General features: G+C 51.3%; 1 protein-coding gene across 4 annotated transcripts in view; it reads right to left on the reverse strand.

Moving 5' to 3' along the window:
- Positions 1–25,324, reverse strand: part of BCL7C (BAF chromatin remodeling complex subunit BCL7C) — a 57,081-nt gene extending 31,757 nt beyond the window's left edge. The window contains exons 1-6 of one of the 4 annotated variants that reach the window (XM_058440923.1): positions 24,961–25,324; positions 24,320–24,398; positions 23,950–24,058; positions 23,696–23,857; positions 19,987–20,072; positions 12,053–12,144 (exon numbers count right to left, since the gene is read on the reverse strand). In XM_058440923.1, coding sequence (XP_058296906.1) covers positions 12,053–12,144; positions 19,987–20,072; positions 23,696–23,857; positions 23,950–24,058; positions 24,320–24,398; positions 24,961–25,052 — 620 coding nt within the window. In that variant the 5' untranslated portion in view covers positions 25,053–25,324. Of the gene's footprint in view, positions 1–11,700; positions 12,145–18,916; positions 19,113–19,986; positions 20,073–23,695; positions 23,858–23,949; positions 24,059–24,319; positions 24,399–24,960 lie in introns of those variants that run through there. The other 3 variants (XM_058440921.1, XM_032157189.2, XM_032157188.2) reach the window with 3 other exon arrangements.
- Between the last annotated feature and the right edge of the window lie 1,673 nt (positions 25,325–26,997).

Here is a 26,997-nt window from a genome sequence, read left to right on the forward strand (position 1 = left end):
TCTGATTTTGATCAGAGGGAGATGTGATTGTGGAAGAATGGTCAGAAATGCAGTGTGACTGACTCTGAAGATGGAGGGAGGGGCCTCTGGAAGCTGGAAGAGAGAGTGAAACAGACTGTCCCCCAGAGCCTCCAGGAGGGAACACAGCCCTGAGGACACCCTGATTTAATTTCATTTATTTATTATTTTTTGTTGTTGTTTTACAACAATCTCTTGTCCAACAGAAACACCTTGATTTTAGCCCAATGAGACTCTTGTCAGACTTCAGACCTATGGAATTGTAATATGATAAATCTGTGGGGTTTTTTTTTTTTTTTTTTTGAGACAGAGTCTTGCTCTGTCACCCAGGCTGGAGTGCAGTGGTGTGATCTCAGCTCACTGCAACCTCCACCTCCCGGGTTCAAGTGATTCTCCTGCCTCAGCCTCCCGAGTAGCTGGGACTACAGGCATGTACCACCCGACCCAGCTAATTTTTTTTTTGTATGTGTGTATTTTTAGTAGAGACAGGGTTTCACTATGTTAGCCAGGATGGTCTCCATCTCCTGACCTCATGATCCGCCCGCCTCAGCCTCCCAAAGTGCTGGGATTACAGGTGTGAGTCACCGTACCCAGCCAAATCTGTGTTGTTTTAAGCCACTAAATTTGCTGTAATTTGTTACAGCCATAGAAAACAATACAATAGGCCAGGCACGGTGGCTCACGCCTGTAATCCCAGCACTTTGGGAGGCCGAAGCGGGCAGATCACTTGAGGTCGGGAGTTTGAGACCAGCCTGACTAACATGGAGAAACCCGGTCTCTACTAAAAATACAAAATTAGCCAGGTGTGGTGGCACACACCTGTAATCCCAGCTACTTGGGAGGCTGAGGCAGGAGAATCTCTTGATCCTGGGAGGTGGAGGTTGTGGTGAGCGGAGATCGCGCCATTGCACTCCAGCCTAGGCAACAAGAGTGAAACCATCTGAAAACAAAACAAAAAACAACAACAACAACAAAAAGAACAGAACGGAAAAGAAAAATAATACAACAGCAAAAAAAAGATTTTTTAAAAATTGGCCTTACTGTTATGCCTCTGCTTTACCTCCTTTCTCAGCTTCCACATTACACTTTTAAAATGAATCTGTAAGTTTTCCTTTTTTTTTTTGAACTCCTGACCTCAAATGATCCACCTGCCTCGGCCTCCCAAAATGTTGGGATTACAGGCGTGAGCCACCGTGCCCAGCCATGAATCTAATTTTTTCATGGCCATGGCTTTGTGAGTCGACAGCTATGGGAAAGACAAAGTAGAAAGAGTGCTGAGCTTGAAGATTAGGGGCCAGAGTCGTAGTTCCAGCTTTGCTGTGTCACTTGGGGCTTTCCCTCTCTGAGCCTATCACTTTCCCTCTCTGAGCCTATAGCCTTCATTATTTTATTTTATTTTTTGCGACAGGGTCTCACTCTGTCACCCAGGCTGGAGTTCAGTGGCACAATCATGGCTCACTGCAGCCTCGACCTCCCAGGTTCCAGCAATCCTCCCACCTCAGCCTCCTGAGTAGCTGGGACTACAGGAGCCTGCCACCATGCCCAGCTCAGTTTTTTTTAACTTTTTGTAGAGATGAGGTCTCACTATGTTGCTGGCCTCAAACTCCTAAGCTCTAGTGGATCTCCTGCCTCTGCCTCCCAAAGTGCTGGGATTACAGGCGTGAGCCACCAAGCCTGGCTCTTTTTTTTTTTTAAAGAGACAGGGTCTCGCTCTGTTGCCCAGGCTGGAGTGCAGTGTCACAATCAAAGCTACTGTAGCCTTGAAACTCCTGGGCTCAAGGCATCCTCCTGCCTTCACCTGCAGTGTAGCTGGGACTACAGGTGAGGACAAACATGCCCGACTAATTTTTTTTATTTTTTGTAGAGATGGGGTCTCGCTATGGTGCCCAACCTGGTCTCCAACTCTTAGCCTCAAGCAATCCTCTCACATTGGCCTCCCAAAGTGCTGGGGTTACAGGCATGAGCCATGGTGCCTGGCCTTTTTCTGTCTTCTCTGAGTTCAGCATGGACCTAGCATAGAATGGCACCTCCATGACTGTTGAATGAGTAAACAAATTATTCCTTGCCCTTAAATTAGAAGATAGAATGAGGTGATATCTAAGAAAACTCTTCTCTAAAATTCTAGAAAAACAGAGTAGGGCAGTGGCTAAAAGCCTAGAATCCATGTGTACGAATACATGCATCTATCCATCTATCTCATATATCTATATAACTCGCCTGTATCTCAATGTCTTAGCCCAGCACCTGCCACCTTAGGAAGATCCAGTAAATGGGAGCCATTGTTACCATCACATTCCTGTTCCCCAGGGAGGCTCAAGGATTCTCATCTCCTTTTCCCCAAACTCCAAGCCCCTCAGCCCAGCTGCTGCTCTAGAAGCCTAGGCAGAAAATGGTTCCTTAGACCAAGCCTTACGACTCCTGGCCTGCCAAAGGAGTGAGACTTCTTTTTTATAAGAACACTCTTTTCATAGTGGTCTTTTAAGTTTTATTTTGAAGTTGCTAAAAAAAAAAAAAAAAAGCTTGCTTTCATTAGAAAAATTGAGAAAAGAGGCCAGGTGCAGCGGCTCACACCTGTAATCCCAGCACACCTGTCTTCTCGGCCAAGGTGGGAGGATCACTTGAGCCCAGGAGTTTGAGACCAGTGTGGCCAACATAGTGAGACCCCGTCTTTACAAAAAACAATTTGCCGGGTGGGCTGGGCGTGGTGGCTCACGCCTGTAATCCCAGCTACTCAGGAAGATCAAGCAGGAGGATCGCTTGAGCCCAGGAGTTGGAGGCTGCAGTGAGCTGCGCTCCAGCCTGGGTGAAAGCAAGATCTTGTCCCCCCACCAAAAAATAAAATAAGATAAATAAAAAAACTGGGGAAAGAGATTTTATAGATAAGGAAGTAGAGCCAGAGAGGTAAGAGACTTGCTGGGGTACCACAGCCAAGCATCACCTCCCTCCCTTACATAACTCTCAACTCCAGAATGTCCCTAAGGAGTGGCCAGAGCAGTAGACTCACGGATGGGCACCTGGGTTCCAATCCTTGTTGCTCCATTCACTAGCTGTGTGCCCCTGGGCAAGTCACTTCACTGTCCTAGAACTCAGTTTACTTATCTGTAAAATTGGAAGAATAGCGCCTTGCTGGGAAGTAGCGAGGACCAGATAAATTGTAAATGTACCCAGCCCAGTGCTGACACACAGTAACTCGGTGGCAGTTGCAGGCCAGGGGAACAGTCGTTAACTCATCGCCAGAGGGGCCAGAACTGGGCAGGGGGAAAGGTGTCCTGAGTGGGAGATCCAGGTCTTGGGGTGCTCAGACTCTGGATCTCTGGGAAGAGGAATCCCCAACTCTGCTTCCCAAGTAGCTAGAAACTGACTTAGGAGGGGGACAGCGTATAGGGAACACTGAAATGCTGCTGTAAACGATGGCTGGAGTTAGCCTCATCTGAACTCTGTGTTTGAGGGTACACACTCTGAAATCAGATGATATGGATTCAAATCTGCCTCTATTATATACTATGGGACAAGTGACTTCACTTGCTTTTCTCATCTGTCAAGTGGAAATAATAAGAGTACCTACCTAAGTTGTTGAAATGATTTTGTAAGATTATGCATGTAGTGCTCTGAGAATATCCACCTAGCTCAATGTTAGCTTTTTTTTTTTTGAGACTGAGTCTCACTCTGTCGCCCAGGCTGGAGTGCAGTGGTACGATCTCGGCTCACTGCAACCTTCACCTCCTGGGTTCAAGTGATTCTCCTGCCTCGGCCTCCTGAGTAGCTGGGACTACAGGCAGGCACCACCACGCCTGGCTTATTTTTGCATTTTTAGTAGAGACAGGGTTTCACCATGTTGGCCAGGCTGGTCTTGAACTCCTGACCTCAGGTGATCTGCCCACCTTGGCCTCCCAAAGCGCTGGGATTACAGGTGTGAGCCATTGCACCCGGCCGCTATATTGTTTTATAGGGTCCAGAATTACTCAGATAATTGCTTGGATTTAGGGTTGAGATCTCACCTAAGTTGAGTGAGACTAGATGGACCCTAATCACCCTGTCTGGAGGTGCTTAGCTTCAAGTTTGGGTCAAGTTGAATTGCACAGCTGTGAGAGAGGTGGACTGAGTTAAATCAGTGTTGAACAAGAGCATGGCAGGACCTGGTTGTTTTGCTTATCTTCTATATGCTATAATTTCAAAAATTAAGGTGTAAAATTAAGCTCTCTCTGGAAAAGGATATTCGTGTTATTGGAATGGGCTCTGAATTTAATGGTCTGTTAAAGCCCACAGGGAAAGAATAAAATGAGGAATAGGGTCTGAGGGAGGAGGCAGAGTTCTGATGAAGACGATGGCAAGAGATGGGAAAGTCCTTGGCCAGGAAGGGGAGAGAGGGAGTCCCGGTGAATGCCCTGTGGCTGTGCTCCAGGAAAATGGTCAGTCCTGAGAGCAGGTGGTGGCCCGACATTCCAGAAACATGGGACCCTATATGCAGGTAATCCCAGCCAGCCTAGAGACTCTGGTGCCCACAGGTGGAACAGGGCAGAAGTCGTGGAGTGTAAGGGACCCCTGTGGGCTTGGAAAGTGATGCCAGTAGCAACCAAGATGAACTAGAGATCAGACTCTCCTCACCACCAGCACGTACGTGCACACACACCCTCATTCTCCAGGCAGGCACACTTCCTGAACTGCGGTGTGCCCTTGAGAGACGGTGAAAGCCCCAGTGGCAAATGAGATGGGATTTCTGTTTAGAGTCATAAATTGTTTCATAGATATATTTGAATATTTGTTAGAAGAGGTACCCAAAACAACTCAGCCAGCCTGGTATCCGCATGTTTTGGGTAGTGGCCAGAGTCCCCTCTCAAGCCTGCTAGTCCATTCCCCACCCCCTATCCTACTTCCAGACTTGGTAAGTAGGTAGTTTTGGCAATCAGACAGACTTGGTTAAGCCAAGCTTCTGTCACTAGCTGTGTGACACTGGACAAGTAATTGTACCTGACTTCTCTGAACCTGTTTCTTCATCAGTAAAATCATGCACTTCTTTACAGGAGTTGTCAGGAAAATGCAATGAAAGAATAAGGTGAGGGTGGTTTTCAAATGATGACCTGGAGAACCTTAAATCAGACAGTCCAATGTTTGCCAAACTTCATTCACATCCCATCTTCCCAACCTCTGACAAATTTGTGGACCACTTCTACTTCTGTTTACTTAATCTTGTTCTTTAAAAATTGTCAACTCACGTTTTGATGGAAATAGGTGTATTTAAAAAGGAAACTTTAACCACTGCCATAAATGAGAAATTCCTATCATTTACCCGAGAGTGGTAAAAATAGATACAACAAAACCAAAACAATGCTGTTCAGTTCTAGCTGGCTATGATTACAGGCCAGGGCTCTGAGCTCAAGGAGTTGATTTGGTTAAAAACAACAACAAAAAGGTTATCTCAGTCAAAAAAGGCCACATAAAGCCCTAATATGAAATGTCCAAAATAAGCAACTCTTTGTAGAGACAGAAAGTAGATTTGTAGTAGTCTAGAGCTGTAGTGGGAGGAAGGCTCGGGAGTTACTGTTAACGGGTGGTTTCTTTTAGGGGTAATGAAAATGTTCTAAAATTGACTGTGGTGATATTTGCAAAACTGTGATAATACTAAGAATCATTGAACTGTACACTTTAAATGGGTGAGTTGTACGGTGTGTGAGTCATCTCTCTCAGTAAAGGTGTTATTTTAAAATATGTATATATGGGCCGGGTGTGATGGCTCAGACTTGTAATCCTGGCATTTGGGAAGGCTGGGGCGGGCAGATCACTTTTGAGCTCAGGAGTTCCAGACCAGCCTGGGCAACATAGTGAAACCCTGTCTGTAATAAAAATACAAAAATTACCCAGGCGTGGTAGCAGGCGCCTGTAATCTCAGCTACTCGGGAGGCTGAGGCAGGAGAATCACTTGAACCCGGGAGGCAGAGGTCGCAGTGAGCCGAGATCGAGTCCCTGCACTCCATCCTGGGCCACAGAGCGAGACTGTTGTGTGTATATATATATATATATATATATATATATGGAAAAATTATATAATGTTTCCTCCTCTCTCTATATATACATATATATATGTATACACACACACAGAGGAAGGTATAGGTGTGAAATCTTTTTTTTTTTTTTTTTTTGAGACAGATTCTCTGCAGTGGTGCAATCTTGGCTCACTGCAACCTCCGCCTCCCGGGTTCAAGGGAGTCTCCTGCCTCAGCCTCCCGAGTAGCTGGGATTACAGGTGTATGGCACCACATCCGTCTAATTTTTGTATTTTTAGTAGACAGTTTCACCATGTTGGCCAGACTGCTCTTGAACTCCTGACCTCAAGTGATCTGCCCGCCGTGGCCCCTTAAAGTGCTAGGATTACAGGCGTGAGCCACTGAGCCCAGCCTAAATTCAATTATTAAACTCCTTGAGTTAATTAAAGGGTAGCCGGGCGCAGTGGCTCATGCCTGTAATCCCAGCACTTTCAGAGGCCGAGGCAGGAGGATCGCTTGAGCCCAGGAGTTCCAGACCAGCCTGGACAACATAGCGAAATCCTGACTCTACAAAAAATAGAAAAATTAGCCGGGCGTGGTGGCGCGTGTCTCTAGTCCCAGACACTTGTGAGGTTGAGGTGAGAGGATCACCTGAGCCCTCGGGAGGTCGAAGCTACAGGGAGCGGAGATCGCACCGCTGCACTCCAGCCTGGGGGACAGTGAGGCAGTCTCAAAACAAAACAAAAACAAAAGGCGAGGGCGGGGGGAAGACTTAAAGACCCCTGAGCCATTATTATTTAACTTGGTCGGGTCTCTGAACCATTCGGAGGAAGCTTGGGTTTCTATCCTTCCCGACTGAGCCACAGACCTGAGTCTTGACTCCGGATAAATCACCCCAGACTGTTTTTCTGTCTGTGACACGGGAACGGCAGCTCCTGCCTCGTGAGGTGCAGTGAGAATGAGAAGCGCCATGTGTGGCGCGCCTGACACGGTCGGCTCGCGGGTGGAGGCCCGGAGCAAAACGCCCTCGGGCGCCCGCCCTTGCAGCCGCACTGGAGACCGGGAATGGCTCTGGCCACGCCTCTGCCGACTGCGGCCACGCGAGGGAGCGCTGGTCTCCGCGGTTGCAGCGTAACGCCCTCCTTCCCGGCCTCAGCTTTCCTGACTGCATAACGGGCATACAGTGGGTTCCATGGCGCAAGGGAGCTGAAGAAGCCGCCCGCCCCCAGCTCGACCGGGATCCTCACGCCCCTATAAGGCCCCGAGGGGCCACGATGCTGCCCACAGCCCAGATCGCGAGTGCGGACCCTGCGGGAGGGTCTGGCTTAGATGCGAGTCTCCCGCCGCGGCGCAGGCGAGGCCGCGCGACATAACCCCTACCCGCGTACTGCAGGCCGCAGACGGAGACAGTGCAGCCCTGCGCCCGGCTGGGTTGCTCGAAGTCTCGGCGGCGGCGGGTCGGGAACACGCGGCGCGCGCCCGCGCCCGCGCCCAACCGGAAGTCCGCCACCGGCCGCTCTAGCACGCGTCAGGGCTGCGTCGGAGGCCTTAACCCTTCCCAAGGCTGTGCCACCCGCCTTTGTCTCCGCGGAGCGCCACAAAGGTTAGAAGGGTCGCGGGGCCTGTGGGTGCCGAGCTGCAGATGTCTCCACTGCGAGCACAGCCCTGAGACAGCCCAGGCGCCCAACGGGGCTGGTTTCACTCGGTCCAGCCGCACCTACCCGTGCCCTCACCAGATCTTAAGATACAGACATTAAAACCTCCACCGGGCCGCGGCACAGGACAGCAGAGTTTTACTTTCTGTTTTTGGCATTGCATTGCCTCCATTTCCTAGAGTGCACGTAATAAATACCGCTGGTGATTCCAAAATATAAAGGTTGAAAATATTTACTTTACAAAAATTTGGTTCCCATACTGCTTTTAAGGCCATTCTCTGCACTTGGTTCCCGCTGCTCCTGATGTGGTTGAAAGATGGATGACCCCAAAGACGAGGAAAAGATTATTGACTTCATTTTTTAGATGCAGCAGCCAGCTAAGGTCTAGACAGGGGAAGGGACTTGCCCCAAATCACAGTTATAGCAAATCAGTCTGAATCAGGAATAACTCCATTCCTACCCGCATCCTGCCCTTTCACTACGCCACAGCTGCCTGGCTGCCTGGAGGAACAAAGGAGGGCCGGGCAAGAACGCCATTACCAACTGCAAATCCACAGGCAAATGCAAGAGGACGGAAAGTAAGTTCTTGGGCTCTGCCCTTGTGCTGTACCCGGAGGGGTTCTGGGGTCACCAGCCAGGTGCAACCCTGCCTTCACCGCCATGCACAGCGACACCCAGTTAACTAATGGGGGGATTCTGCCACTTGCTGGGTATGCCTGTGCCACCAGTGCACTCACTCTGGGCCTGGGGAAATAACCACAGGATAAATCTGGGGATCCACTGGGCCCACTGTGAAATGGACCTGAGCTAAAACTCCATTGATCACCGGACCTCAGAGATCTTTTGGGTCTCGAGAACAGAATTGGATGCTACAGGAGAAATGTAACCAGAAAAGGATTAGGATTTTGCCAGTAGAGAAAGGGAGATGTGCTTGCTTTCATTCATCATTAATGAGCACCTACTGTATGCCAGGCACCACACTGGGCCCTAGGAAGACAGAGATTATGAGACAGATGTGGCCTTATTCTAGCTGGGGAAGTGAGATGAAGGAGGTGAGAAAGAGGAAGTATAGTGACTAACCAGGGACCTGACCTAGTTTGAAGGTCAGGGAACCTTGGAGGAGGTGAAATAAAACCCAAAGCCTGAGATGAGAGAGAAGGGGAGGGTGGAGGGAAGGAAAGGGCTTCACAGACAGAGGGAACGGGAGTGCTAACAGCCTGGCCAGCTTCCTTGTGGTAGAAGTTCTATGCATGAGTTGGAAGAAAGCTTGGGGAAAGGGGCAGGAGAGGTGGGCAGGGGCCAAATCCAGCAGGGGCTTGTCTACCATAAGGAACTTGGTGGGAGAACTCCATGGGCAAAAATAGGAGTGGAAGGGACCAAGCAGCCCATGTGGCTGGAGGGCAGGACCTGAGATGAAGATGACTAGAGCAGGGAGTGAGGAGGTGGAGAAGGTGAGCAGAGGTCAAGGCTGGGAGGCCTGGAATGCCTGGCTGCAAAACTCAGCCATTAGCCTGGAGGCCATGCAAGTGAACAGCAAGGAGGAGAGTGGAACACCAGGGAGCGGTAGGGATTGCGGGGACTGGAAGGCAGAGGCTCTGCCCCCAGGGCAGTCAGTGTTCTGCACCCCCCACCCCCCTACCCTACCAACCTCCGCTCCATGATCACTCCAGGAGGCAAACTCAGTATCTCAGAACATCTGCTTTCAAGGGTAGCTGGAGTCCAGATTTCTTTTTTTATTTTTGGTAGAGACAGGATCTCGCTGTGTCGCACAGGTTGAAGGGTAACAACACATAGCTCACTGTAGCCTCAACTCCTGGGCTCAAGCAGTCCTCCTGCCTCAGCCTCCCAAAGTGCTGGGGTTACAGTGTGAGCCACGTCACCCGGCCTGAGTCCAGATTTTTATATGAAATCACTTGATTTTAATGTTGCCAACATGTTCAACACCATGTAAGCCAAACAAATCACATTCACAGGCTCGCAGCTCCAAGCTTTGCAGCATGTTAGCATCACCTGAGGAGCTTTTAAAAATCCCAGGGCCCTTGGCTGGGCGCAGTGGCTCATTCCTGTAATCTCAGCACTTTGGGAGGCCAAGGCGGGTGGATCACCTGAGGTCAGGAGTTCGAGACCAGCCTGGACAACATGGTGAAACCCTGTCTCTACTAAAAATACAAAAATTAGCCGAGTGTGGTGGCAGGCACCTGTAATCCCAGCTCCTTGGGAGGCTGAGGCACGAGAATGGCTTGAACCTGGGAGGTGGAGGTTGCAGTGACCAAGATCATGCCACCGCACTCCAGCCTGGGTGATAGAGCTAAACTCAAGACTCAAAAAAACAAAACAAAACAAAAAATCCCAGGGCCCAGGTTGCACATGATACCAATGAAAAATGTCTGGGGTGGGGCCAGGTGTGGTGGCTCATGCCTGTAATCCCAGCACTTTGGGAGGCCAAGGCAGACGGATCACAAGGTCAGGAGATTGAGACCATCCTAGCTAACACGGTGAAACCCCGTCTCTACTAAAAATAAAATAAAATTAAAAAATTAGCTGGGCGTGGTGGCAGGCGCCTGTAGTCCCAGCTACTCAGGAGGGTGAGGCAGGAGAATCACTTGAACCCGGGAGGCAGAGGTTGCAATGAGCCGAGATCGTGCCACCGCACTCCAGCCTGGGCGACAGAGCGAGACTCCATTTCAAAAAAAAAAACAAAAATGTCTGGGGTAGCTGGGCGTAGTGGCTCACGCCTGTAATCCTGGCAACTCTGGGAGGCCGAGGTGGGTGGATCACGAGGTCAGGAGCTTGAGACCAGCCTGACCAACATGGTGAAACCCCGTCTCTACTAAAAATACAAAAATTAGCCGGGCATGGTGGCACACGCCTGTAATCCCAGCTACTCAGGAGGCTGAGGCAGGAGAATCGCTTGAACCCGGGAGGCGGAGATTGCAGTGAGCCACGATTGTGCCACTGCACTCCAGCCTGGGTGACAAAGACAGACTCCATCTCAAAAAAAAAAAAAAAATGTTGAGGGTAGAAGGCAGCCATCAGAATATTTAAATGATTCCCCAGGTGATTCCAATATGCAGCCGTTTGAGAACCTCTACCAGAGACTATGTGCTTTCAGTTGCCAGGCACAGCCATAGGGAGCCATGGGAAGTTTTAGAACAGAAGAGGAGCCCAGTTTAGGGTTTAAGGAAAATCAGCCCTTAGGAGGAACAGAATGTAATCATGTGAAAAGGGTCCGGAAGCCCCAAGAGCAGTGACAGGATCCTGCTAGGGTGACGGTGATCTGCCATCTCAGTTTGCTCAAGACTGGGGTGTCTCCTGGGACACGGAACCTGCAGTGCTAAAACCAGGAAAGTCCTGGGCAAACAGGGATGCTTGGTCATGCTAGATTCTCCTGATGTAGTTCTGTTTTCCCAGATTCTGAGGAGACTGATGCCACAGACTCCCCATTCTAGAAATTCCTAAGAAAAGGCTGCCCATCTCCCTGGGGTGCATTCACCCGAGTCTCTGAGCCCTGGCAGGGCCCATCTCTTCTCCACCCAGCAGAGTGATCCTGACCTATGGAATATAATATAGCAGTAAAAAGGAATAAACTACTGATCCACACAATAATCCGGATGACCCTCAAGAATATTAGCCTGAGTAAAAGAAAACATGCAAAAGAGTTACATACTGCTTAATTCTATTTACATGAAGTTCCAGAACAGGTTCACCCAATCCGTTATTTTCAAACCATCAGGCCAGGTGTGGTGGCTCACGCCTGTAATCCCAGTACTTTGTGAGGCCAGGAGGATCCCTTGAGGCCAGGAGTTCCAGACCAGCCTAGGCAACACAGAGAGACCCCCTTCTCTACAAAAAAAAGAAAGAAAGAAAAAAAAAAACCGGGTGCAGTGGCTCACACCTGTAATCCCAGCACTTTGGGAGGCCGAGGCGGGCAGATCACGAGGTCAGGAGATCAAGACCATCCTGGCTAAAACGGTGAAACCCCATCTCTACTAAAAATACAAAACAATTAGCTGGGCTTGGTGGCAGGCACCTGTAGTCTCAGCTACTTGGGAGGCTGAGGCAGGAGAATGGCGTGAACCCGGGAGGCAGAGCTTTCAGTGAGCCAAGATCACGCCACTGCACTCCAGCCTGGGTGACAGAGCGTGATTCAGTCTCAAAAAAAAAAAAATATATTAAGTAGTTGGGCGCAGCAGCACATGCCTGTGGTCCCAGCTACTCGGGAAGCTTAGGTGGGAGGATCACCGGGGCCCAGGAGTTCAAGGCTGCAGTGAGCTATGATCGAAAACAAACAAACAAAAAAAACACTTTACCCAGTTACTTGGGGGAGGACAGACATTGTGGCATCATTAAAGTCGTTTGAACAACAACAACAAAAAGGCTGTGTGCAGTGGCTCACACCTGTAATCCCAGCCTTTGGGAGGCAGAGGTAGGTGGATCGCTTGAGCCCAGGAGTTCAAGACCAGCCTGGGCAATATGGTGAGACCCCGTCTCTGCAAAAAATACAAAAAAAAATTAGTGAGCTGTGAACATGCCACTGCACTGTATAGTGGACAGCAGATCAAGGCCCTGTCTTATAAAAAAAAGTGAGAACAGGCTGGGCACGGTGGCTCATGCCTGTAATCCCAGCACTTTGGGAGGCCGAGGCTGGCGGATCACGAGGTTGGGAGATTGAGACCATCCTGGCTAACATGGTGAAACCCCATCTCTACTAAAAATACAAAAAAAAAAAAAAAAGAGAACAGTGGTTGACTATGGGAAGTTGGAGATGAGAAGGGGACAACGGGAACTTTCTGGCAAGTGATAGTGATGTTTTGTATTTGAGAACAGTTTCCTTATGCAGATGTATGCATTTGTTTTGTTCTGGTTTGTTTATTTGTATTTTTTTTTAGACAGGGTCTTGCTCTGTTGCCCAGGCTAGAGTGCGGTGGTACAATCATAGCTCACTGCAATGTTGAACTTCTGGACTCAAGTGATCCTCTCACCTCAGCCTCCCAAGTAGCTGGAACTAAAGGTGTGCACCACCATGCCTGGCTAAATTTTTTTTAAGTTTTTGTAGCGATGAGGTCTCACTATGTTGCCCAGGATGGTCTTAAACTTCTGGACTCAAATGATCTTTCTGCCTTGGCCTCCCAGTGAGCCACCACACCTGGCACCATGCTTTTGTTAAAATTCACTGAATCGAGCAATTAACACCTATATATTTTACTATATGGATATTTTACATCAAAGAGGGGGGGAAAACCTGTGAATGAATACTGAGCTCTAATTAACAATGTGCCTGCAGGCCCGGCGCACTGGCTCATGCCTGTAATCCCAGCACTTTGTGAGGCCCAGGCGGGTGGATCACCTGAGGTCAGGAGTTCGAGACCAGCCTGAACAACACGGTGAAACACTGTCTCTACTAAAAATACAAAATTAGCTGTGTGTGGTGGCGGGTGCCTGTAATCCCAGCTATTTGGGAGGCTGAGGCAGGAAAATCGCTTGAACCCAGGAGGCAGTGGTTGCAGTGAGCCGAGATCATGCCTCTGCATTCCAGCCTGGGTGACAGAGTGAGACTCCGTCTCACACACACACACACACACACACACACACACACACACACACACACAGAAATTAGGAACAAAACCTAAGTCTGATTATGCTTTTCTGCTCAGAACACTCCACAATACCCAGAGGAAAAGCCAAGTCCTGACACTGGCCTCTGAGCAAGGCGACCATAAGTTCTGCTGGCCCAGCTTCTGCCTGCCTTCCCAGCGTGATTAGTACTGCCCTTGTTTTCATTCTCCCAGTGTGAAGGATAGATTAAGTGCTTGCCCTGCCTGCGAGGCCCAGCTGACCTGAACTCACTCCCCTGCCCGTCCCTCCCTCCGCTCCAGCCACACTGGCTCTCCTTTGCCCTGGCCATTCCCTCTGCCTGGAATGCTCTTCCCCAGAAAGTTGCAGGGCTCTCTCCCTCACCTCCTTCCAGCTTTTCTTCAGCCTTTGCCTCAGTGAGGCCCCTGCCTCGCCCCCACTTAAAATCACACCCTGCTCTCTCCCCATCTCCCGTTCTGTGCTTGCTTTTTCCAGAGCACTCTAACTTCCTGCTTAGGATATAACTGCCTGAAGGCAGGTGCCATGAGGGCAGGGATTTTTTTTTTTCCTGTGTTCTTTTTTTTTTTTGAGACAGAATCTCACTCACCCAGGCTGGAGTGCAGTGGTGCGATCTCGGCTCACTGCAACCTCCGCCTCCCGGGTTCAAGTGAATCTCTCATCTCAGCCTCCCGAGTAGCTGGGATTATAGGCACCCACTATCACGCCTGGCTAATTTTATTGTATTTTTAGCAGACACAGTGTTTCACCATGTTGGCCAGGCTGGTTTTGAACTCCTGACCTCAGGTGATTTGCCCGCCTTGGCCTCCCAAAGTGCTAGCCACCACGCCTGGCCATTTATTCTGTGTTCTTTATGCTGCATCCTCAGGTCCTAGAACAGTGCCCAGCAAACAGTAAGCACACAATAAGTACCTATTGCTATGAATAAAGGGAATCCTCTGCCCTCCTGGGGCTTCCAGGCTGGTGCTGAAGAACCACGCAGACACGGACCACTACAAAGCAACAGCCACTACTCCACGACACAGCCGAGGAGGGGTAAGGGGCTGAGGGAAGGCAGAAGAGACACCCCAGAAGCTGAGACGTGAAAACTGCTTTGGCATCTGCCAGGCGAAGAGGGGATGGGAAGGGCTTTCCTGGTGGAGCAGCCAGTGTGAGCAAAACCCAAGGGGTGAGAGATGGCAGCAGGCATCTGGGGGCTGTGAGCAGTTCAGAGAGTGGCTGCAGGTGTGGGTACGCAGCAGGCTGTGGGCTCCATCCTGCAGGTAGTGAGGACAGGAAGGTTCTAACTGGGGGCAGTGGCATGGACAGATTTGGGTTTCTGAAAGATTGCCCAGCTACTGGGTGGAGCATGGATTGGAGGTGGGCAAGAGGGAGGCAGGAAACCCCACCAGGAGGCTGTTAGTTTTGCTGGCACCTAGTAAAGCAGCGTTGCCCTGAAGAAAGGGGCTAACTGGAAAATTACTTAAGACAGAGACCTAACAGGACGTGGTGGTTCCTGGAAGGTGACTCTGACTCCTGGTGTCACCATCTCAGCTGGCTCCTGGGATGGTAGGAATAGGTTGTGGGGAGGATGAGGCTGGGATCTCTGGGATATCCCAATGGAGATGTGATGCAGCCATTTGGCTCCTGGAGTCTGGAGGTGGGGGCGGAACTTAGAGTCAGAGAATGAGGAACTGTTGATTCAAAGGGCAGGTGGGACCCAGCAGGGAGAGTGTGCACAAAGAGAAGCAAGGTCAGGGCAAGAGACAGTTCCCAGACCAGGAAGAGGGGAGTGGCCAAGGACGGATGAGGGCTGAGAGGGGAGGAGTCAGTGAGCCCCAGAGGTGGGGCCTGAGAGCCAGGGGTAGAAGGATTTCCACAAAGAGAGTGTGGAACTTGGGGAGGAGGTGGAAAGGGGAGACAGCAAGGTGGTAAATAAGGGCTGTGGCTCTGGAAGAGATAGCTTTTTAAATTTATCATGTTCACTTTTTTTTTTTTTAAGATACAGGGTCTCGCTCTGTCATGCAAGCTGGAGTGCAGTGGCACAATCATATCTTACTGCAGCCTCAACCTGGGCTCAAGCGAGCCTCCCGCCTCAGCCTCCCAAAGTGCTGGGATTCCAGGTGTCAGGTGTGAGCCACCATATCCAGCCAAACTGGCTTTTTTTTTTTTGAGATGGAATCTCACTCTGTTGCCCAGGCAACCTCCGCCTCCCATGTTCAAGTGATTCTCCTGCCTCAACCTCCCAAGTAGCTGGGACTACAGGCATGCACCACCATGGCTGGCTAATTTTTGTATTTTTAGTAGAGACAGGGTTTCACTGTGTTAGCCAGGCTGGTCTCGAACTCCTGACCTCAAGTGATCCACCCGCCTTGGCCTCCCAAAGTGCTGGGATTACAGGCGTGAGCCACCATGCCAGGCCCAAACTGGCTTTTAAACCAGGTCAAAGTGCCGGGCGCGGTGGCTCACGCCTGTAATCCCAGCACTTTGGGAGGCAGAGGCGGGCAGATCACAAGGTCAGGAAATCGAGACCATCCTGGTTAACACGGTGAACCCTGTCTCTACTAAAAATACAAAAAATTAGCCGGGCGAGGTGGTGGGCGCCTGTAGTCCCAGCTACTCGGGAGACTGAGGCAGGAGAATGGCGTGAACCTGGGAGGCGGAGCTTGCAGTGAGCCAAGATCGCGTCACTGCACTCCAGCCTGGGCAACAGAGCGAAACTCCGTCTCAAAAAAAAAAAAAAAAAACAGGTCAAAGAGGGGAGCATTCCTGGGGGGGAATCAGGACAGTTTCCTAGGCCCCTTGACCAGGAGAGGGACAAGAATAGGGGAGACTCAAACTTTAGCTTCTCAAGGCTGCTCAGAAATGGACACCCCGTCTGGGGCCAGGCTTCTGTCCCCAGCCTCAGGGATAGGAGAGTCTCTGGTAACCTCATTTGTAACATGGGGCAATAGGACAAAACCTGCCATTTATTGAGCACTTATTACGTCCCAGGCCAAGGGCTGTCTCTCCATGTGTGGCCTAATTTAACTCTCAGAATACTCTCACCAGGCTGATGTCACTATTATCTCCTTTTTTTTTTTTTTTTTTTTGAGACGGAGTCTCCCTCTTTTGCCCAGACTGAAGTGCAATGGCGTGATCTTAGCTCACTGAAACCTCCTCCTCCCGGGTTCAAGAGATTCTCCTGCCTCAGTCTCCTGAGTAGCTGAGATTACAGGTGCCCCGCAACCATGCCGAAGTAATTTTTCTATTTTTAGTAGAGACAGTGTTTCACCATGTTGGTTAGGCTGGTTTTGAACTCCTGACCTCAGTAATCCAACTGCCTCAGCCTCCCAAAGTGCTGGGATTACAGGTGTGAGCCACCATGCCCGGCCTGTTATCTCCATTTTATAGATGAGAAAACAGATGCACAGAAAGGTTCAGTCACTTGCTCAAGGTCAAACAACAAATGAATGCAGATGCTGAGATTCAAACCCGGAACCTGAATTCTGAGCTTTAACACCACACCACTAACCCACACAGGGGACTTTCCCAACTACCGAACACTCTCCTCCCTCGGGAGTGGTTGAGGGGAGTCATGAGGTGGCCACACACCCAGCAAACAGCCAACATTACCATGAAGAATGGCCCTCCAAAGAAGTCCACATCTGAATCCCCAGAATCTGTGCATGTGTTGCTTTCTGTGGCACATGGGCTTTTGCAGGTGTGAGGAAACTAAGGATCGTGAGATAGGAAGAGTGTCCTAGATTATTCAAATGGGCCCAGTGTCATCACAGGGTCCTTGGAGGAAGGAGGCAGGAGAGTTAGAAAAGATGTGACGATGGAGAGAGATTGGAAGATGCTACACTGATTTGAGATGAGGGAAGGGCCACAAGCCAAGGAATGCAGGTGGCTTCTAGAAGCCAGAAAAGGCAAAGAAAGAGATCCTCCTCTAGAGGGAACTACTGCTGAGATCTTGACTTTAACCCAGTGAGACTAACTTTGGACTTCTCCAGAACTGTAAGAGTTGTAATCCCAAAAAAAAGTCTGTGGCTTTTTTTTTTTTTTTTTTGAGATGGAGTCTTGCTCCGTCACTCAGGCTGGAGTATAGTGGTGTGATCTCGGCTCACTGCAACCTCCCGGATGCAAGCAATTCTCCTGTCTCAGCTTCCCGAGTAGCAGGGATTATAGGCACCCACCACCATGCCCAGCCAACTTTTGTATTTTTAGTAGAGACGGAGTTTCACCTTGTTGGTCAGGCTGGTCTCGAACTCCTGACCTCAGGTGATCCACCCACCTCGGCCTCCCAAGGTGCTGGGATTATAGGCATGAGCCACTGTGCCTGGCTAATGTCTGTGGCTTTAAGCCCCTATATGTGTGGCAATTTGTTACAGCAGCGATAAGAAACAGTTACACTACATCGCAGCAAGCCTGGCTTCCCTGGACAGTGCTGGCTCCACCATCACCACTGCAGCTGCTGTGGGAAGCATCCTTACATTTCCTTTGTTTGTTTAGACACAGGGTCTTGCTTTGTTGCCCAGAGTTGAGCGCAGTGGTGCAATCATCACTCACTGCAGCCTCAACTTCCCGGGCTCAAGCAATCTTCCCACCTCAGCCTCCCGAGAAGCTTGGACTACAGGTGCCCACCAGTATGCCTGGCTAATTTTTTCATTTTTTGTCTTGCTTTGTTGCTCAAGCTGGTCTCAAACTCCACTCCCGGGTGGAGGAGTGGCTTCCTCAGGGCAGGGAATGGGTTGGTCATCCCAGGCCCCCAAGTCCCTCTGGGCCTCTGTGTTATTACGTATGAAATGTGAATAGGCCAGGCGTGGTGGCTCATGCCTGTAATCCCAACACTTTAGGAGGCCAAGGCAGGAGGAACACTTGAGCCCAGAAGTTCAAGACCAGCCTGGGCAATGTAGCGAGACTCCATGTCTACAAAAAATAAAATTAGCAGGCTGGGCATGGTGGCTCATGCCTGTAATCCCAGCACTTTGGGAGGCCGAGGCAGGCAAATCACCTGTGGTCAGGAGTTTGAGACCAGCCTGGCCAACATGGCAAAACCCAGTCTCTACTAAAAATACAAAAATTAGCCGGGCGTGGTGGCAGGCACCTCAAATCCCAGCTACTCAGGAGGCTGAGGCAGGAGACTTGCTTGAACCCAGGAGGCAGAGTTTGCAGTGAGCCGAGATTGCACCATTGCACTCCAGCCTGGGCAACAAGAGCGAAACTCTCTAAAAAAAAATAGTGATAAATAAATAAATAAATAAATAAAATTAGCTGGGTATGGTGGCACACACCTGTGGTCCCGGCTACTTGGGAGGCTGAGGTGGGACGTCAAGGCTGCAGTGAGCCATGATCGCACCACTGCACTCCTGCCTGGGCAACAGAACAAGTCTGTGTCTCAAAAAAAAAAAAAGAGTCATGGCCTAGCTACCCAGAGTTTTGGTAATTGTTAGGCCCAGGCGAGGGCTGAGCAGGAAGAGGGGTCCTGGGCCTCCCAGAGGAGGAGGTGAAGGTCGGGAGATAGGGCAGACCCGGGAAGTACTGGGAGGCAGGGTCCTGGCTCAAGCCCCCACCCCACTCTGCCTTGCGGTGTGACTACAAGAAGGTCCTTTCAGAGCCTCAGTGACCACGTCTGAGCAATAGAGCATGAGACAAAACTGTCTCCAAAGACCCTCCCCAGCCCTGACGGGGAAATGACATGACACAAAATTACAAAAGGGTCTTTATTTGTAAAAAGCCAAAGGGGCCCCTGGGGCAACAGGACAGGCAGGCCGGCTTCTCAGGGGTCAGGGGCATTTGGGCAGATGCGCTTGAGTGGGGGCGCGCCCTCCGAGTCCTCTGTGTCACCCTGGGCTGCCTCAGGGACAGGTGGCACTGGCTCAAAGACAGGGTAAGCTTCAGGGGCCTGGAGAGGAAGGGTGGACAGGCATGAGCTCCACGGAACCCAGGTGTCCAGCCTCCGAGCCTCTGCCTTCTCCAAAGCCTCCACTCCCCTCCCCTCCTGGGCCCGGGAGGCAAGCCCAGGGCCAGATGCCCAGGATGCAGAGGAAGCAGGCACCAAAAACAACAACAACAACAGTGACACCGTGTGGAGGAATGAACCTGATATTTGATATTTCTGAAAATGCATCGAGGTAGCCTCGTGAGAAATGTCAGAGGTTTATGAGGAATTTTCTTACGCTGATTATACGGTTAAGATATTTTTTGATATTTTTTGAAAATGCATGGAGGAGCGCCATGATTTTGTCAGGCTTTATTTATTTATTTATTTTTGAGAAGGAGTCTTGCTCTGTCACCCAGGCTGGAGTACAGTGGCGCGATCTTGGCTCACTGCAGCCTCCGCCTTCCGGGTTCAAGCGATTCTCTTGCCTTAGCCTCCCGAGTAGCTGGGACTACAGGCACGTGCCACCACGCCCGGCTAATTTTTGTATTTTTAGTAGAGACGGGGTTTCACCGTGTTAGCCAGGATGGTCTCGATCTCCTGACCTCATGATCCACCCGCCTCGGCCTCCCAAAGTGCTGGGATTACAGGCGTGAGCCACCATGCCCGGCTTTGTCAGGCTTTTAATGGTCTCAATCAGCCCTGATCCAGCCCTCAGCACTTTGTCTCTGAAACACCCTTTCTTTTTCAGTCCCAAGAACCCAGCCCCTAAGCCTTCAGCTCTGTCCCAGGTCTGCCTCTCCTCCAGGCCCTCAGAATGCAGGCTCCAAGCCTTCAGCTTACCCAGATCCCCCATTCCCTCCAAGACCCAGGAGTCCAGCCTTCTGGCCTCTCTCACCTCAGCTTCCAGCAGTTCTGGAACAGGCTCCTCCTTGGTCAGCATTGGGGGTTCATCGGTGCTGCCAGCAGTTATGCCCCCGGGATCTGGAACGTCAAGGTAACAAACATCCCCTGAACAGCCACTCTGTGCCAGCAGCACAGACAGTGGGGGAAACAGATGGTCACAGGCCCCAGTCACAGAGGGCAGAGGGCCACAGGAGCAGAGAGGACAGAGCAGGAACCTGGCTGTGCCCCAGGAAGCAGAGGAGGGAACACTGACATGGGAGCTCGAGGGTGATGCGGTGGACAGACAGGAAAGTATGACGCGTGACACAGAGTGCGTGCTAATTTGCCACAGATTCTGGGCTTGGACTGCCTGGGTTCAAATCCTGACCTTGGGCCAGCTACTTAATTTCCATGGGCCTCAGTTTCCCCATCTGTAAAATGGGGATAATGATAGTAATTACCTCATGTGGCTGTTGTGAGGGTCAGATGAGCGGATGCAGGTAAAGCACAGTGGCTGGCACACAGTAAGTGCTCAATAAATGCTTGCTACCATTTTTATATTAGCAAAGGTATACAAGTGCTTGGCACTGTCTAGACCCAGACCCAGCCCACAGGCCCACATCAGGGTGTTCTTTTTGTTTGTTTTTGTTTTTGAGACAGAGTCTTGCTGTGTCACCCAGGCTGGAGTGCAGTGGCGCGATCTCAGCTCACTGCAACCTCTACCTCCCAGGTTCAAGTGATTCTCCTGCCTCAGCCTCCCTAATAGCTGGGATTACAGGCATGTGCCACCACGTCCTGCTGATTTTTTGTATTTTTAGTAGAGACAGGGTTTCACATTCTGGGAGGCTGAGGCAGGAGGATCGCTTGAGCCTAGGAGTTTGAGACCAGCTTGGGCAACATAGTAAGACCCTATCTCTATAAAAAAAAACACTAATTAGCTGAGCATGGTGATGCATGCCTGTAGTCCCAGCCACTCAGGAGGCTGACTGAGCCCAGGAATCCAAGGCTGCAGTGAGCCATGATCACGCCTCTGCATTCCAGCCTGGGCAACAGAGTGAGACCTTGTCTCAAAAAAAAAAAAAGCAAAGCTTAAAAAATATTAAGGAAAAAGTTGTTCTGGCAGCTGTGTGGAGGTGACTAGAAAAGACCAGCTGGAACCAAAACCGGGTGAGAAATGGGAAGGCCAGGGCGGGGCCTGGGAGGAAGAGGTGCCAATCAGACGGGTTTGACTGCATGGAAGAAAGCAGAGCTGGCTGGGCGCGGTGGCTCAATCCTGTAATCCCAGCACTTTGGGAGGCCAAGGCAGGTGGATCACGAGGTCAGGAGTTCAAGACCAGCCTGACCAACATGGTGAAACCCCGTATCTACTAAAAACACAAAAATTAGCCGGGCGTAGTGTTGTGCACCTGTAATCCCAGCTACTCAGGAGGCTGAGGCAGGAGAATTGCTTGAACTTGGGAGGCAGAGGTTGCAGTGAGTGAGATTGTGCCACTGCACTCCAGCCTAGGCGACAGAGTGAGACTCCATCTCAAAGGAAAAAAAAAAAAAAGCAGAGCTGATGAGGACCCAGGCCCAAGATGCTGGCTCACTGGCTGAGTTACTTCTCTGGGTCTCAGTTTCCTCATCTATAAATAGGGATCATAACACGATCATCGCCCTTATAAGGTTGTAGTGAAAATTAAATGAGAAACACGTAAAGTGTTGGCTGGGCATGGTGGCTCACACCTGTAATCCTAGCACTTTGGGAGGCCGAGGCGGGTGGATCACCTGAGGTCAGGGGTACGAGACTAGCCAGGCCAACATGGTGAAACTCCATCTTTACTAAAAATACAAAAATTAGGCCAGGCATGGTGGCTCACACCTGTAATCCCAGCACTTTGGGAGGCTGAGGCAGGCGGATCACCTGAAGTCAGGAGTTCGAGACCAGCCTGGCCAACATAGAGAAACCTCGTCTCTACTAAAAATACAAAATTAGCAGGGCATGGTGGTGCATGCCTGTAATCCCAGCTACTCAGGAGGCTGAGGCGGGAGAATCGCTTGAACCCAGGAGGCAGAGGTTGTGGTGAGCTGCGATGTGCCATTGCACTCTAGCCTGGGCAACGAGAATGAAACTCCGTCTCAAAAACAAACAAACAAATAAACAAAAAAACAAAAATCAGCCGGGCGTGGTGGCATGCCTGTAATCCCAGCTACATGGGAGGCTGAGGCAGAAATCGCTTGAACCTGGGAGGCAGAGGTTGCAGTGAGCCAAGATCGCACCACTGCACTCCAGCCTGGGCAACAGAGCAAGACTCCATCTCAAAACAAACAAAAAAAAGGCTGGGCATGGTGGCTCATGCCTGTAATCCCAGCACTTTGGGAGGCCAAGGCAGGCAGATCACCTGAGGTCAGGAGTTCGAGACCAGCCTGGCCAACATGGCAAAACCCCAACTCTACTAAAAATACAAAACTAGCCGAGCATGGTGGTTCATACCTATATTCCCAGCTACCCAGGAGGCTGAGGCAGGAGAATTGCCTGAACCCAGGAGGTGAAGGTTGCAGTGAGCTAAGATTGTGCAGCCTTGGCAAGAGCGAAACTCTCTCAAAGAAAAAAAAAAAAAGAAAAAACCCAACCACGTAAAGTGTTTACCAGGGCGCCTGGCACACAGTAAGAGCTCAATAAATACTAGCTGTTGTTATTCCTATTATTATTAATCACCCCTATGACTATCACTATTATTTATTCACTCAACAGATATTTACTGAGCACCTACTATGTGTCCCATGTTATTCTGAGGATACAGTAGTGAACAAGATCACAGTGCTTGATCACAGTAGTGAACAAGCACAGTGACTCACGCCTATAATCCCAGCACCTTGGGAGGCTGAGACAGAAGGATCATTTCAGGCCACGAGTTCAAAACCAACTTTGGCAACATAGTGAGACCCTATCTCTACAAAAAATTTAAGAATTAGTTGGGCATGGTGGCACACACCTGTAGTCCCAGCTATTTGGGAGGCTGGGGCCAGAGCATCCCTTGAGCCCAGGAGTTTGAGGCTGCAGTGAGCTATGATTGCACCAGTGTACTCCAGCCTGGGTGACAGAGACCTTGTCTCTAAAAAAAATAGGGGGGGAGCCGGGCGTGGGTGTGATGGCTCACACCCGTAATCCCAGCACTTTGGGAGGCTGAAGGTGGAGGATCGCTTGAGCAAGTGAGTTTGAGACCAGCCTGGGCAACATGGTGAAACGTTATCTCTACAAAAAAATACAAAAATTAGCCAGGTGTGGTGGCATATGCCTGTGGTCCCAGCTACTTGGGAGGCTGAGGCGGGAGGATCTCTTGAGCCCAGGAAGTTCAAGGCTGCAGTGAGCTATGATCACACCACTATACTACTCTAGCCTGGGTGACAGAGCGAGACCTTGTCTCAAAAAAAAAAACCAAAAAAAAAAAAAAAAAGGATCAATATGGTTCCAACATTCAGGAAACTGACATGAGAGTGAGGAGAAAGATAAACTAGTAAAAAATTAATTTACATGAAAATCTCAGACAGTGATATGTCTGTATAGATTCTAAGAGACCAGAGGAATGAGACAGCAGCTATAGGGAGATTCTGCAGGAGTTGGAAGATGCCTTGAGGAGGGTGCACATGACGGGGAGCAGGTATAGGGATAAGCTGGTAGGTTAGACTCTGGAGAAGACAGGACTTAGAGGAGAGGGCTCCTGGGAGGTACCTGGTCCTACCTCTCTCTTGGCCCAGCCGTGGGGGCTGAGCCTCCTCAGGGACCCCTTCTGGGGGTCCAGCAGGTGACACGGGGCGGCTGGGCTGGGGGGTGCCCCCAGGACTGGGCTCTGTGCCCTTTTGCAGGGAACCTTCCGAATGGAAACTCTGGTTGCTGTTCTCATCTGCGGGAGCAAGAGCCAAGATGGTTGGCCTGAGATCCCTAGTACACTCCTTCAGTCCCCACAGCCCCCCGCGTTTCAGGATCCCTACCTACCATTAAGATCCAGCAGGATGAGAGGGCCACCCCCTCGGGGACTGGCACCCCTGCCCCGACGTTCCCGGCCACGGGATCTCTCTGCCCCGCCACCTGCCCGCCTTCGCTCCTGGGGGTTAGAGGATTAGGGTCAGAGCTCTTGGAAAGCCCCACCGTACACCTAAGGAAACTGAGGCACTGAGAAGCAAAAGGGCTCAAACTCAGGGGGTGTGGAGCAGAAAAGGGCAAAAGGGGAGGAGCTGCTAATGATGGTTCCCGTCTGTCCTGCTGCATCTGAGGTCTCGGGGAGCTGGAGGTAGAGGTCAGGGTGGGGAGGAACTTGCCTGAGGTTGCACAGATGCAGGGCCTTGTGGGAATGGGGGTTGCTCACCTCCTCCTGGGGGTCCACCACTGGCACCCACTTGAAGATACGAAGGGAAGTGTCGCCCACAGTCACCCATCGCTTCTCCCTGTGGGAGGGTGGGGGGCTGGGTCAGAGAGGCCTGAGGGGAGACCCACCCCCCTAGGAGCCGGACACATCTGGGGGTACCTGCAGAGGTTGAGGAGGCACAGGAGGATAGCAGCAGTTTTGCTAATGGGGCATAGTTACATGGAGAAAGAAAGTCCTGCAAACCCCAGGGCTTAGGCGGTGGGTGCCTCTAGAGAGAGGATATGATTTGGGGCCCTGGCTCTGCGGACCCCTGGGGCACACATGGGGGGCGTGGCTATGGGCCTGGCCCGGGATCAGAGCCCTGCAGATCCCGGGGCGCACTTGCAGGAGGGGTGTCAAAGATTTAGGGGGCGGGGCACAAGCGGGGGCTCCCGCTCTGGGAGGACACGGCTGGGGATCACGCTTTGTAGACCCCCAGGAGTAGCCAGGGGAACGGGGACAGAGCCCTGTGGATCCAGGGCAAAGCTAGTGGGCAGAGATACACCGAACACCCGGGGCCCACAGCTGGCGAGGGTAGCGTAGACGCCTTTGGTGGTGGTGGTCCCGCCGTGTCCCGTCCCTGGCCCCCGGGCAGCGCTCACCATCTCCGGACCTTCTCGATGGTCGCCATCACCTTCTTGATGTCATCCTTGGCCCGGCTCCGGGTCTCGGCCCGTACGGTCCGGCCGGCCATGCTGGCGGGGCTGGGGCCGGGGCCGAGCCCGCAGCGGGGCCGCCTCCCGTCCGGCGGGCTCAGGCTCGGCGCCAGGCCCGGGCGCCGCGCTCTCGGCCTGCCGTCCCCCCGGGAGTTGGCCGCGCCCTCTCTCGTCCCCAACGCCTCCGCGAGTCCCCGCCCCGTTTCCTGCCGCCGCGCCCCGCCCCGGCCTGTCCCCGGAGCGGCCCGGTGGCGCGGGCGGCCAGAGCCCAGGCCTGGAAGCCCGGCCGGCCCCGCCCCGACCCGGGCCCGCCCCCTCGGAGCGCCTGGACGCGCAGCGCCCCCTGCCCGCCGCCGAGAGCGGGAGTTGGGGACGGCTCGGCGACCGGACGCGCGAGGCAGGGCCGAGGCCGTGTGTTCAGACCACGTGGGCGCGGGGTGCGCGAGAGGGTCTGTGTCCTGCGCTGCGTGAGCCGCGGTGGGTGTCTGCGAAACGCTGTGTGTGGAGTGCGTGCGTGTGTCCGCCCTCGCCAGGCTCTTGGTCTACACCGCTCAACTTAGTCATCCATTCATTCAACAGTCTTGTTAACTGAGTGCCAATTACGCGCCAGGCGCTGCGAATACGAGTGGGTCTCCACCACCAGAATGGCTAAAGTGAAAAAGACCGCACCATGTGGAGGCGAGAAAGTAGAGCGACTGGACCTCTCTTGTATTTCTGGGGGAGTGTAAATTGGTAGAGACATTTTGGAAAACTGGCAGTTTTCTAATGAAGCCGAACATATGCCACCTCTGTGATAGAGCAGTTCCACTCCTAGGCTGTCAACACCCAGCAGAAATGTGTAGGTGTGAGCATCAAGAGGGTGCATGGGAACGTTCAGAGCCCTTTCATAACAGCCCCAAACTGGAAATAACCCATCAACAGAATGGAAAATGAATGATGCCCTACTCATTACCATGCATATAGACACAGCAACGGGATTGACATGCCCAGCTACACACAACAACATAGACAAGTCGCATGATGAAATCTTGAGTGAGAGAAGCCAAATACAACAGTACATACTAGATGGTTCCAGGTGTATTACGTTCAGAACCAGACAAAACTAATTTATAGTGCACCAAAGTCAAGATAGTGGCAGCCCTTAGGATTGGGAGGGGACGAGGGGACGAAGGGAGAGTTTCTGGGAGTTGATCCAGTTCTGTTGTGTAATCTGGTGCTGGTTCCCTGGGCATATGTATTCTGTGAAAATCCATCACATGACTTAAATAAAATGTACATTACTTAAATAAAATGAGTATGTCTTGGTTGACTTTATCTGAGGCTGGCTTGTAAGCAGATAAGACCATGTCAAAATTTGTGCTGGTGTGTGTGTGTGTGTGTGTGTGTGTGTGTGTGTGTGTGTTTCAAGGTGTGGCTGTTGTGTCTGTGAATTTGGGCGTGACCATGTCCAGAGGTTAAGGGTATAAGGGGTTACGAGCATGGTTAGGACAGCATTTTTTTGAGCCAAACTGCTTAGGTAAAATCCCAGCTGTGCCACACCTAACTGTGTTACCCTGGACAAGTCACTTCTCTCTATTCTGCATCTATAACATAGGAGTTAGTTAATGTGCATATAGCTCTTAGAACAGTGCCCAGCACATGCTAAATGCCTAATAAATATTTACGGTTAATACACATGTGATTGTCGGCCCTACCAATTGTCTGGCTCAATTCTATCTGCTGTGCCCTCGCCAGTTAAACTCTTTCTTCCTTTATTCCAGCAATTGTCTGCTCATGGCAACGCACACACCCACTCACACGAACACACGCACACACATGCACGCGCACATGCACACACGCACACACCTGCACCCTCACAGGCACAAAAATCCACTCGCACACACGCACGCTCACACGCACACACGTCCGCATGAACGCACACACGCAGACACACGCACGCACACACACACACACACACGGGCCTCCTCGTCTTCACTCACAAAC

Source organism: Hylobates moloch, unplaced genomic scaffold (genome assembly GCF_009828535.3).
Source record: "Hylobates moloch isolate HMO894 unplaced genomic scaffold, HMol_V3 SCAFFOLD_6, whole genome shotgun sequence".
Classification (NCBI taxonomy): Eukaryota; Metazoa; Chordata; class Mammalia; order Primates; family Hylobatidae; genus Hylobates; species Hylobates moloch.